Source organism: Crocodylus siamensis, chromosome 1 (genome assembly GCF_052110815.1).
Source record: "Crocodylus siamensis isolate JL-2025a chromosome 1, ASM5211081v1, whole genome shotgun sequence".
Classification (NCBI taxonomy): domain Eukaryota; kingdom Metazoa; phylum Chordata; order Crocodylia; family Crocodylidae; genus Crocodylus; species Crocodylus siamensis.
Genome location: NC_143395.1, coordinates 290,234,892 through 290,247,535, shown reverse-complemented (window position 1 = coordinate 290,247,535; position 12,644 = coordinate 290,234,892). Strand labels below are relative to the sequence as shown.

At 45.4% G+C, this 12,644-nt stretch overlaps 1 protein-coding gene across 2 annotated transcripts in view; it reads right to left on the bottom strand.

Moving 5' to 3' along the window:
• Nucleotides 1–12,644, bottom strand: part of ASMTL (acetylserotonin O-methyltransferase like) — a 56,358-nt gene that overhangs the window by 22,378 nt on the left and 21,336 nt on the right. For both annotated transcript variants that reach the window (XM_090064369.1, XM_090064379.1), the window contains exon 7: nt 9,442–9,868. In XM_090064369.1, the coding sequence (XP_089920495.1) occupies nt 9,442–9,868 (427 nt within the window). The remainder of the gene's footprint in view (nt 1–9,441; nt 9,869–12,644) is intronic.

Genomic DNA, 12,644 nt, shown 5'->3' with positions numbered 1-12,644 from the left:
CTTTTTGTTCCGATGGAACCAGGACAAAGCAGGTTTTTATACTGCTGGTGACAGCACAGGTGCTGGCTCCAGGCCCCAACTTCCCCTGGCTTGCTGATCCAGCCAAGCAGGGTTATTTTGCCCCACACCAAAGTGCATGTCCAGACGCATACACTGAAGCAAAGCACCCTGGCTCAAATTTGTACCACTTCTATTTGAGCTGCTGCAAGCGCATATGCTTGCATGTGTGAATGCCCCCATTTAGTTTATTAGTTTCCTCTACAACCTCATCTACTCAAACTTCCACTTGGATCAGCTACACTAACTCAATCCTTAGAGGAGTGAATCTGGCAAGGAATCTCTCTAACATCTTCTATAGCAAAGACAGATGCAAAGAATGCATTTAGTTTCTCCCCCGTGTTCCTCCCATCTTTTAGTGCTCCTTTTATACCCTGATTATTCAAAGGCTCAAATGAGTCCCTACCAGCTCTTTAGCTTCTAATGTACTTAAAGACATTTTTATTGTTACTTTTTGTGGCTCTGACAAGTTGTTCCTCAATTCTGCTTTTGATTTACCAGAGTTTATACTTTTTTATTTTCTGTATTAGGATTTGACTTCCATTTTTTTGAAGGAAGCCTTTTGTCCAGTTATTGCCTCTGCAATTCTGCCATTGAATTATACCAGCGTTATTTTGGTCCACCTTTTTATTTATGGTATGTATTGCTCCATGCATCCAACAGAGCATTCACAAGCAGCATGGGCACTTGCTTAAGAGTTCTTCACCAAATTACAGGCTTCTTTTAACCTCTAATTAGCTTCCCCAATTTCAAAGGGAAATTATGATAGTAGCCTTTCCTTCTCATCTCCCATCCTACACAGGCATCAGTCCCAATTGCACTGTGGTTACTATTGCAAAGCAGCTCAGTAACACTTACCCCTTGCATAAAATCCTGTGCACTAGTTAGGAATAGGTCAAGAATGGACTTTCCTCTTGTAGTCTCCAGGACTAATTATTCCAGAAAGCAGTCTTTTATAATGTTAAGAAACGTGGTCTCCACCTCCCGGTATGAGGAGAGATTGACCCAGTCTGCTTGTGGTTTGAAGCGATCAGTTACTACTGTAGGGTTTTTTGGTTTCTTTTTTTAAAATTTAGCAGCCTCTCAACTCCCTTAGTATTTCTAATTGGCTGCTGCTGCTGCCGCCACCGCCACCACCCTGGGGGGGCGTGGGAGTCAACAGCATATCCTCAGATGTACTTCTTTTTTATTGAAAATACAACATTCCTATCCACAGAAATTCTATGGTATGCATTTTATCATTTTTTTTAAAAAGCTTACCTATTTGATTCAAGGCAATTTTTGATGTAGAGTTACTCCTGCACCAGTACAACCTATACCATCATTGCTACATAACTTTTGATTTTCCCCTTGATTTTCCTCATTCCACCATGTTTCATCCCACCTCGATTTCAGACCGAATCATGAAAATGGACTTAAAATGTAGTGATTAAGAAGTCATGCAATTTGCTATAGAATAACTGTTAATGTTAACATCACCATACTTTTTTAATTTTCCAAAGGAGTACGAATGTTGTGGCTGTGATAAGTCCAAAGAATATGCAAGGAGCAAGGATATTTCAATCTCTTGGTGGACCTTCTTTCTGCCTGTAAAGCTTACCTAGACCAGTTCTACAGTTGGAAGAGATAGTAATAAGAGATATTATCAAAACACTTTGATGCTTTAATCTTCACAATATTTTCTCCATCTTGCAGATAGAAAAAAGTGGAGGCAAAACCATCTTTCTCCATATTGCCAAATCTTCTCACAGCCTTGGGAAACATGACATCCACAGCGACATCAAACCATGAGTGGCTGCAGACACCTTTCCTTCTCCCCACACTTGACAATTAGTAATGGTCCCTGCGAGGCCAAACTCCAATATATTCCATCATTTATGCATCTCAGCTTCTCTCTAGATATAAACTTTCCTGATGACCTCAAATGTAACTCGAGTTTTGTTGAAAATTTGGAATATTACCTCCTGCTAGCCATACACAAAATAAAGCAAATACACAGCATCTTCTGTAACATGTTAATCCGAAAGTGGAAAACTTAAGATACTGTTTCTTTAATATCAATGCCTGGCATTAATACAATAAGATGCTGAAAAATGGTTTATTTTAGAAATCAGCGATGCCTTGGCTTCTTCATACCTAGCTGGATTCGCTAGAGCTGCTGGGATGAGCCCAACTCTATACTAACTCTAATTCTGCGGTGCTCAACCTATCTGGCCCGTGGTGCCTGACAAGTGGTACAGGGCTGGGCCATAGGCTGGATCCAGCATGGCATCAGTTCACATGGCTAGTCTGCAGGTATTATCAGGCTGCAGAGCAACCCTGCATCCTGGCCCAGCCTTGCACACTCAGATCAGGCTATGAAGTGACCCTGCACACTAACCCAACATGCACAAGCAAGATCTGGCCTGCAGGGCTCCCTGTGGGTTCAGCAGCAGGGAAAACAGCAATTAAACACTGCCACCACTCCCCCTGCCAACAGAATTCTAGACCCATTGGGAGCCATGGGGCCTGATATTTAGCTGCTCTACTGAGGTGTTATTTACTGGGTCTATCATAGAATCACAGAAGTAGGATCAGAAGGGACCATGTAGAACATCAAGTCCCAGCCCCTGCCTGGGCAGGAAAAAAAAAAAAAAAAAAAAGTGGGCTCAAATGACTCTAGCCAGGTAGGCATCCAGCCTCTTCTTAAAGACTCCCAGGGTAGGAGCCAGCATCACTTCCCTTGGAAGTTGGTTCCAGATCCTAGCCCCTCTAACTGTGAAGTAGTTCTTACAGATGTCTAATCTAAACCCATTCTCCAACAACTTATGGACATTATTCCTGGTCATGCCAGGGGGCGCAAGAGGAAACTGTGTCTCCCCCAAACCCTTCTGGTCCCCCCTAGTGAGTTTATAGACAGTCACCAGGTCCCCCCTCAGCTTTCTCTTGTGAAGGCTGAACAGGTTCAGGTTCCGCAGTCTCTCATTGTAGGGTCTGCCCTGCTGTCCCCAGATCATGCGGGTGGCCCTCCTCTGGACCCTCTCCATGTTGTCCACATCCCTCCTGAAGTGGGGCACACTGAACTGGACACTACTCCAGCTGTGGCCTGACCAGTGTCACAGAGGGGGAGGATCACCTCCTTGGCCCTACTTGTCGTGCATCCACAGGTGCATCTCAAGATCAGGTTAGCCCTGCCAACCGTGACCTTGCATTGTTGGCCCATATTCATCTTGGGGACAATAAATGATTCCAAGATCCCTTTCTGCCTCTGTGCTCTCAAGAAGGGCGTTTCCCATAAGTGTGCTGCTGGTTACTACTGCCCAAGTGCAGCACCCTGCACTTGTCAATATTGAAACACATCCTGTTTTCGTTAGCCCGTCCCTGTAACTTATCCAGGTCTTGCTGCAGTCTTTCCCTCCCTACTAGCGTGCTCACCTCACCCCAAATTTTGGTATCATCAGCAAATTTAAACAGGTTGCTTTTCACCCCATCATCCAAATCGCTGATAAAGAAATTGAACAGCGCAGGCTCAAGGACCGAGTCCTGGGGGACTCCACTGCCTATTTCTCCCCCGGTCAAATATGACCCGTCCACCACCACCCTCTGAGTATGACCCTTCAGCCAAACTGCAATCCGTCTGACTGTGTAGGCATCAATGCCACAGTTGCCTAGTTTTTTTAAAATGAAGATGGGGTTCGAGACAGTGTCAAAGGCCTTGCTGAAGTCCAGAAAGACTACATCCACGGCAACACCATCATCCAATGCTTTTGTAACCTGATCATAAAAAGGCAATCAGGTTGGTCTGACGTGACCTGCCCCTAATGAAACCGTGCTGGTTGCCCTCGAGCATCATCCCTGAGGCCGGTCCGTCGCAGATGTGCTCCTTGATGAAACTCTCAGAGGAGTTTCCCTAGGACTGAGGTAAGACTGTCAGGCCTATAGTTGCCCGGGTCCTCCCTCCTCCCTTTTTTTAAAGATGGGGACCATGATGGCTATTTTCCAATCATCTGGCACCTGGCCTGAGCACCACGAGCGCTTGTAAAGCCATGCCAAGGGCCCTGCAATAACCCCTGCTAGCTCCCTCAACACCCTGAGGTGGAGAGCATCTGGATCCGCTGATCTGAACACATCCAGCCCCTCCAGAAGCTCTCTAACCCAGTCCTCCCCAACCTGAGGCCTGGAGGCGTTCCCCTCAAGTCAGTCTTGCATCACAGTGGGGAAGTCCTGGTCCCTGCACAAGAAAACGGAGGTGAAGAACTGGTTAAAGTGGTGGTAGCGCCAGAGGAGAAAGCAGACCTGATTGCCCAGAGGATCTTGCAGGGGCCACACATTTCCCGGTGCTTTCTTCATCCTCCCTATATATTTGAAAAAGGAATTTTATCATCTTTGATTTTGGATGCTAGTCCTAGCTCTATGTCCACCTTAGCTTTCCTGACAGCCCCCCTACAGGCCCAAGCAGAGGAGGTATACTCTTCGGAGACAGCACCCCCCTTGCACCAGTTGTACGCTGCCTTTTTGGCAAATCAGGCATTCCCGGACACCCTTGGTGAGCCAGGGGGGCTTTCGGGCACTCCTGCCCCCCTTGCTTCTTGTTGGGATGGTCACCCCTTGGGCCCTGAGTATTGTCTCTTTAAAGACATGACCACTCATCTTGGGCACTGAGTTCCCCTGCTCTCGGGAACCCCAGCGCCTCTCCCACTAATCTCCTCAACTTGTTGAAGTTGGCCCTCTTCAAGTCTAGGGCTACCGCCTTGCTGCACGCCCTCGACACCCTGCGTTGGATGGCGAGTTCCAGCAAGCGATGATCGCTATCACTCAGGTGGTCAAGAACCTGGAGGCCCCTTATAGGTTGTCGCCTCTGGCCAGGACCAGGTCCAACAGGCCATTTCCTCTGGTGGGACTGTGCACCTCCTGAATTAAGTGGAGGTCCCGTATCTCGGTCAGAAACCTCCTGGAACGGAGGTTTCTGACCTGGCTGACTGTTTCTCCCAGCAGATGTCTGGGTGATTTAAATCACCCATGACAACTACATCCCTTGCCATAAGTGCCTCTGCAAGCCGGCCTGAAAATTCCCTGTCCTGCTCCTCCTCTTGGTTGGGGGGGGGGGGTTCTATACTAGGTTGGGTCTCTCTTTTCATTTAATAGAGAGGTTGGGTCTCTCTCCCCACAGCCCCTTGTATCTTGACCCAGAGCGCTTCAGCTTGCCCCTCCTCTGACCCTGGTATTTCAAGTGCTCAACCTACTCCAGTCTCTCTGCATTTGGAGAGGAACCCCCTCTGCCATTTTTAACAGCTGCAGATGTCACAATTGTAGCTCTCTATTCACATCTCTAGACAATTTTGTTCTTCTACCTGTGATGATCTAATCATATCATCATCATCAACCCATCTCTCTTCTTTCATGGTCCTCCACTATTCTACCTTTTAAAACAAGAGACTTGGCAGCAATTCAGTATTTTTCATCTACCTGTTTCCAGTCACAAGACTATTAGTGAAAGTGAATTTGGCTTGTGCTATGCTACCTGCATGTCTTCATGAAGAATGTGGCAACGAGTTATGGCACTTTAATCATCACCTCACAAGACAATGTTTCAGTAACAAATAAATAGAAAACAAAAACATGGAGATAAAGGAGTTTCTTAGAAAAGGCTACAGGAGAAACATTAATGGATGAAGGACTGAAGTAGAGTATGATGGGCGCTACATACATTTTAAAATACACATTAAAAATGGGCAATTTAAAAATATTTCTTCAGCCAAAGTTAATTATTAGGTCACTAAGGTATAGTTGTCTTGATTACCCTATAAGAAGTGTTACTGTGCCAGACAGGGAAATTCAAGTCAAATAATTGTACTGTGAAAGCAGGATTTAAGCTGTGCTTTAAGTACAAAAAAAAAAAATCACAACAGATCTCAACTATGCAGTCACTATTGACATACCTATTATATTTCTCACAAGGTTTAAAAGTTGCCTTAGTTAAGATTTTGATTACTGCTAAATAAAGCAGACATTTTGTGAAGGGCTTTGGATCTCTTCCCAGCAAACGCAACTAGTCATCAGTTTGAAAAGTTACGCAATTAACTTACTTCTGGTATGCCCCTGTCCCCTCCTGATTCTATTTTTTCCATGGTTGTAAAGTAAACTGTACTGGTACATCTAAAATCAGTGGGAATTCAAGAACAAAGTTTAAGCCAAGCATTGCAATTTTCTCAAATTTAAATGTGCTAGTTTCATAGTTAGTAGGGTCTGAAGGGACCTGAGCAGATCATCAAGTCCGACCCCCTGCCATGGCAGGAAAGAGTACTGGGGTCAAACGACCCCAGCAAGATGTTTGTCTAAGCCTCCTCTTAAAGACCCCCAGGGTAAGAGCTAGCACCACTTCTCTGGGAAGCTGGTTCCAGATCCTAGCCGCCCTGACAGTAAAGTAGTGCCTCCTGATGTCTAGCTTAAATCTACCCTCTACCAGCTTGCGATTGTTATTTCTAGTCACTCCTGGTAGTGCTCAGGGAAACAGGGACTCCCCCAGTGCCTGCTGGTCCCCTGCAACTAGTTTGTAACAGGCCACTAGATCCCCCCTCAGCCTTCTCTTGTGGAGGCTGAACAGGTTCAGGTCCCATAGCCTCTCCTCGTAGGGCACGCCCTGCTGTCCCCTGATTGTGTGAGTGGCCCTCCTCTGGACCCTCTCCATGTTGTCCACATCCCTCTAATTTTCTAAGATTCTATGAAAAGCTATTAAATGAAGAAGTCAACAGCCTCACAGAGGGCATATCTACATGTCTTCAATATCCAGTAGCTTATTTTAATGTGCATTAAAGCATTGTAAAAGGAAGTGTGCGTTTGCTAGTGAGCAAAATAACGCTAATATTTTAGTATGTTAATGCACTGTTTTCTAGTACTTCACAATGAAGGGTGCATTTATATCTGCATTTTAACGTGCATAAAGCATCACTATAAAACCCATATTATTTAGCCTATTTTAATGCTTATTAGCTACTGTGCATTAAGCCTCACCTAAAAACCATTTGTGTTTATAGCTGTGCTCCACAAAGGCAGGTGGGGAGGAGGAGGAAGAGGAACAGGACACATGCTTTAATTAGTGCTGTTCTGAGAGCTGTGCTAATTAAAGCATCCAGAGTGTCACATGTATCAGTATCCCTGCACTGAAAAGTGGCATAGGGACACTTCAAGCTTTAGTTAAAGTACTTCTATTTTTCAGTGTGGGGATACCAATACATGTGATGCTCAAATCTGCTGCAGCATAGAATCATAGAAGTAGGGTCGGAAGGGACCTTGTAGATCTTCAAGTCTGACCCCCCACCTGGGTGGAAGAAAAACTGGACTCAAATGAGTTCAGCCAGGTAGGCATCAAGCCTCTTCTTAAAACCCCCCAGGGTAGGAGCCAGCACCACTTCCCTTGGATGTTAGGGCGGCTAGCATCTGGAACCAACTGCAAAGTAGTTCTTGCGGATGTCTAATCTAAATCTACTCTCTAATAACTTGTGTCCATTGTTCCTTGTCATGCCAGGGGGCACTAACGGAAAGTGTCTCCCCCAAACCCTTCTGGTCCCCCCTAGTGAGTTTATACAGTCACCAGGTCCCCCCTCAGCTTTCTCTTGTGAAGGCTGAACAGGTTTAGGTCCCACAGTCTTTCATGGTAGGGTCTGCCCTGTAGTCCCCGGATCATGTGGGTGGCCTTCCTCTGAACCCTTTCAATGTTGTCCACATCCCCCCTGAAATGGGGCACACAGAACTGGATGCAGTACTCCAGCTGTGGCCTGACCAGCATCACACAGAAGGGGAGGATCATCTCCCTGGCTCTACTTGAGATGCACCTGTGGATGCACAACAAGGTCTGGTTAGCCCTGCCAACCATGACCTCGCACTGTCGGCCCATGTTCATCTTGGAGTCAATGACTCCAAGATCCCTTTCTGCCTCCGTGCTCTCAAGAAGGAAGGGAGTTTCCCATTCTATAAGTGTGCTGCTGGTTTCTAATGCCCAAGTGCAGCACCCTGCGCTTGTCAGTATTGAAACGCATCCTGTTCGTCAGCCCACTCCTGTAACCTTGCAGATCTTGTTGCGATCTTTCCCTCCCTACTAGCATGCTCACTTCACCCCAAATTTTGGTATCATCAGCAAGTTTAAACAGGTTGCTTTTCACCCCATCGTCTGGATCGCTGATGAAGAAATGGAACAGCGCAGGTCCAAGGACCGAGCCCTGGAGGACTCCACTGCCCACTTCCCCCCAGGTCAAATATGACCCATCCACCACTGCCCTCTGCGTATGACCCTTGAGCCAATCTGCAATCCATCTGACTGTGTAGGCATCAATGCCAGTCACCTATTTTTTTTAAATGAGGATAGGGTGGGAGACAGTGTCAAAGGCCTTGCTGAAGTCTAGAAAGACTACGTTCACAGCAACACCTGCATCCATTGCCTTTGTGACCTGATCATAAAAGGCAATTAGGTTGTTCTGACATGACCTGCCCCTAATGAAACTGTGCTGGTTGCCCTTGAGCATCATCCCTGAAGCCAGCCCATCACAGATGTGCTCCTTGAGGATCTTCTCAAAGAGTTACCATGCTCCAGCAGACTCAGTTGAGTCCGCTCCAATGTGCTGTAATTACAGCACATCAGAACAGACTTTCCGCACGTGTATAGGAGCATGCTCTTCAGTTAATGTGCATTTTCCTAGTACCTCACAATGGAGGGTGCCTATACATTAGCTGGGAGGCTGCTCCAACACGCTGGAATTCCAGTGTGTCAGAGTCAACTTGATTGAGTGTGGCAATTACCATGCTCCAGCAACCTCCTGTATCATCATCCCCATGTTTCAAAATGGTGGCAGGGGTGATTCCTCTAAACCTCACCATTTTGAAGCACAGGGACTCTGATACATGAGATGCTCTGGGCACTTTAGAACAGCTGTTGGAGCCACTGTAATTAAAGCCCGCCTGGCACTCCCAAAGCTATATATAAACACCTGGAAGTACTAAGTTTGATGCGGAGACACAGAGACCGAGTGTATCCACATTCCCTACAGGCACTTTAAAATGCCCCTCAGCTTCTCTCCGCGTAATACGTCTTTTGCCTGCTGGATCAGATGCATACAAGTCAGTCCTGAGGCCCCTCCTGTATTAAACAGCTTCCCACTGGAATGTGCACTATGTAAATACAAATAGTGCAGCCTGTGACACTGGTGTAGATAGAGCAACATACACATAGGTATATCAAAGAGCTGGCCTAATATGCCAGGGTATTTGCCAATGTTTTATTTTTGAAAGCCTCTTTTCTCATGCCATTTAGTAGTTTCCACAGCTTTTATTGTTAGAACCTGTATATGTATTAAAAATTAGTAATATGAATTAATATTTTAATGCTAAAAAGAGTATATAAGACTGGTTTACCTTTGAAGCTCTAAATCCATCCAGAAGTTCTAAAATTTTAGATGGGAATTTATCTGGATTTTCCATCACTCCATTCTGATTTTCCACAGGCACCATGCAATTAGGCTTGATGATATTACTGCTTCCAGGGCTGCAAACACCTCCTGAAGAGTGTGTTTTACTTCTGTCCAATTTGATAGCACCTTTATACTGTAGGGGACTTGAAGAATCATTCTCCTCATCACTTAGGTTCTCAAAAGTCTCTACAGACGGGATAGAGTCATGCTTTATATGATGTATAGTATGTTTGGGAGGTGGATAGTACAGCTCTACTAACTTTTTGCAGAAGTGATTCAGAGGAAATCCCACCACATTTAAAAAGTCTCCGTGAACGTATTCCACTAACATTCCACCAAGGGCTTGGATTCCATAGCCTCCAGCTTTGTCCCTGGCAGAAAAAAAAATGCAGTCATGATAACAGTTAGAAGGAAGCCTAGCAGTAACTAACAGCATCAGTCACAGATCTCAGTTTGTAAACATGCCCTCACAAGAGAAATAGCAGAACTTTGCATAGTTTGAACCATCAAGTTAACACTAGGGATGGATTAAACCAACCTGTAAGAGGTCAAAGTTCAACATTTCAGCTTCTGAGTTGCAATAGAAATACTGTGCTCTATCACTACAGCCCCAACAGTTCAAGTACAGAAGGTATCAACATCTATCAAGCTTTTCAGCCCTGTGTAGCTCCAATGAAATCAAGGTGGCTCTTGTCCACTATCTATTCTTAATCTTTATTTAACCTAATTAAAAGTCATTTTGTAGATCTAATTTCAGTGTCCGGTGCATAGCACTTCAGATTTCAATGGGCCAAATTCTACCCATGGAAGCAGGTATGCAAGTTTCACTAGATCAAATGCACCCCTAGAAAATTCCATCAATAAAAGATCCTCTTGGCCAATACCAGTAGCCAATTATTATTAACCAACCATATCGGTCAATACCAATCCAATAACCAATACTTAGTATATTTAGCACCCTTTCTAAGTGTAGGGAAGCCGATACAGGAAACATAGCAACACTTTAGAGTGGTTCTGAGAGCAGCTCCAATTAAAGCACCACCCCTCCCCATTCATAGAGCACATGTAAAAGTGCCTGTACTAGTTGCAGCAGACAGGGCTAGCTTAGCAGTGCCTGTGACTGGCTGTGCAGAGCCCTTCAGCCCCTGGCCTATAACCCCAGCCTGGGGACAGTTGCCAGAGCTTGCCTGGCTGCTCGTAGCTGGGTGGTCTCTGGCCCAGGCTCCCTGCTCTCCTCCCTCTGCCCAGGGCAGGGCCATGTGCAGGGGTGACTGGTGCCTCCTGAATCTGGGGGGGGGGGGGGGGGGGGTGTCACAATTTGTAGGTGGGCCCAGGGCAGCCCGAAAGCCCCATATCCACTCCTATACTTCTGTGCCACAGCTTAGTGGTGGGACGGGGGGGAGCAGGGCACTGGCCTGCATGTCAAAAAAACTGCCCCATCCTGAAGGGTGCTGAGTCAGGGGCCAAACTCAGGGAGAGCACATGCCTACCCCCACCATGCTCCTCCTACCACTCACCTGTGGCCATGGGACTGAATGGACCCAGCCTTGGGAAAGGCAGGACTCTGCTGCACACAGCAAGGGGGAGCAGCTGCCTCGGCCGCTGGGGCACAGACCCCCAGGCACTGCAGGTTGAGTCACATTAGGGTGGGTTAGGCAGCTCAGCTCTGCCCAACCTTCCCTAGTCAAGTCTATGGCATTTGGTGCCTTTTTCAGCAGCTACCCTGGCCCTAACCCCAGCCCAGTCTGTGCCGTGCCACACCAGCACTCAGCAGCTGCTCTACCCCAGCCCAGCCTGGCTCAATAGTGAAGGGATGGGGGTGTACCCGGGGTCAACCTGGCTCACAGGAGGTACCTCAACTATCCAGGGTCCCCTGCCAGAAGGCATAAGTATCAGAGAACATCTTTGGCTTCAAATGTCCAAAAAGAGCAGATAGCCAATAATGTAAGTTTCCCATTTACTGATGCCGATTTAATGTGTACCAATTCATCAGTTGCTTCTCTAGAATTTTCTCCACACAAATCCATGGTGAATTAAGCTCAGTGACAAGTTACTATAAAATGTTTTATTAAACAGCAGTCACAAAGCCTGCAGAACTCTGAAGAGTATATTACCTGGGACAAGCTTCTGCCATTTTTATACACAGTGTACTCTTTTTCCTTGAATTCAGTGCCACCTGCACAATAAATTACTATTTCATAAGACTAAAGTTGATGAACTCTAGCACTTAAGTTTGAGCAAGATAGGCTCCTGACATTTCACAATATTCTCTTTCCAAATTGTCCACTCGCCAACAATTACTGGAACAGTGAGAAATCAGTAAACTAAAGGAGTCAGCCTCACTGGAATTGTGATATTCCACACAGACCATGGGATCATCTGTCCTTCATATGGTTTCTAGACATCTTTAAAAAAAGACAGTATTTAAAAATAGTTTTGTTGACTATATGAACATTTGTACAGTACTTTGAAGATAAAGTGTTTTCTGTAGGACTGTTATTTAAATACTAATATTAATGACTAGTATTAACATTAAAACTTATTTTAAAAGGAAATAACGCAACACTTCTGAAAAGTGTATTGTGCAAAGACATTACACTGTGGCAAAATGCAAGTGTTACACTGACCGCCTACACCAGTAATACTGTTATGCCAGAACAGATGCAATAATTCATACAACATGACCATGAGAATACCCTTCTCTGCTTCTATAATTTTAGACTCATCACCAGGAATCCTGGTTTTCTCCAATAAAAAAACCCAAACAAACAAACACCCTTCCTCCCCCCAATTTCCAGGTTAAAGTAGTAACCCCAAATCCACATTTTTTCCCCTGTGATCAAAATGAAACGCCTCTATATATGCATTTCATTTTGATCATGGAAAAATATGGATTTGGGGTTACTTTTTTCTTTTAACCAAAAAATTGGGGATTTTTTTTTTTAATTAGACAAAGCCAGGATCCCTGCTAATCATCTCCCACTATAAAAACTATTGATTCAAACATTCGATTAATAGTGCTCACAGTTCACACCTGCTGCAGTGCCTCAGCACCTTCTTGTACAGAACTGCATGCAATGCCACAATATCACCTAAACAGAAACTGCATTCAAAAGATGAGAGGTCACGTGGTTAAAACATGACTTT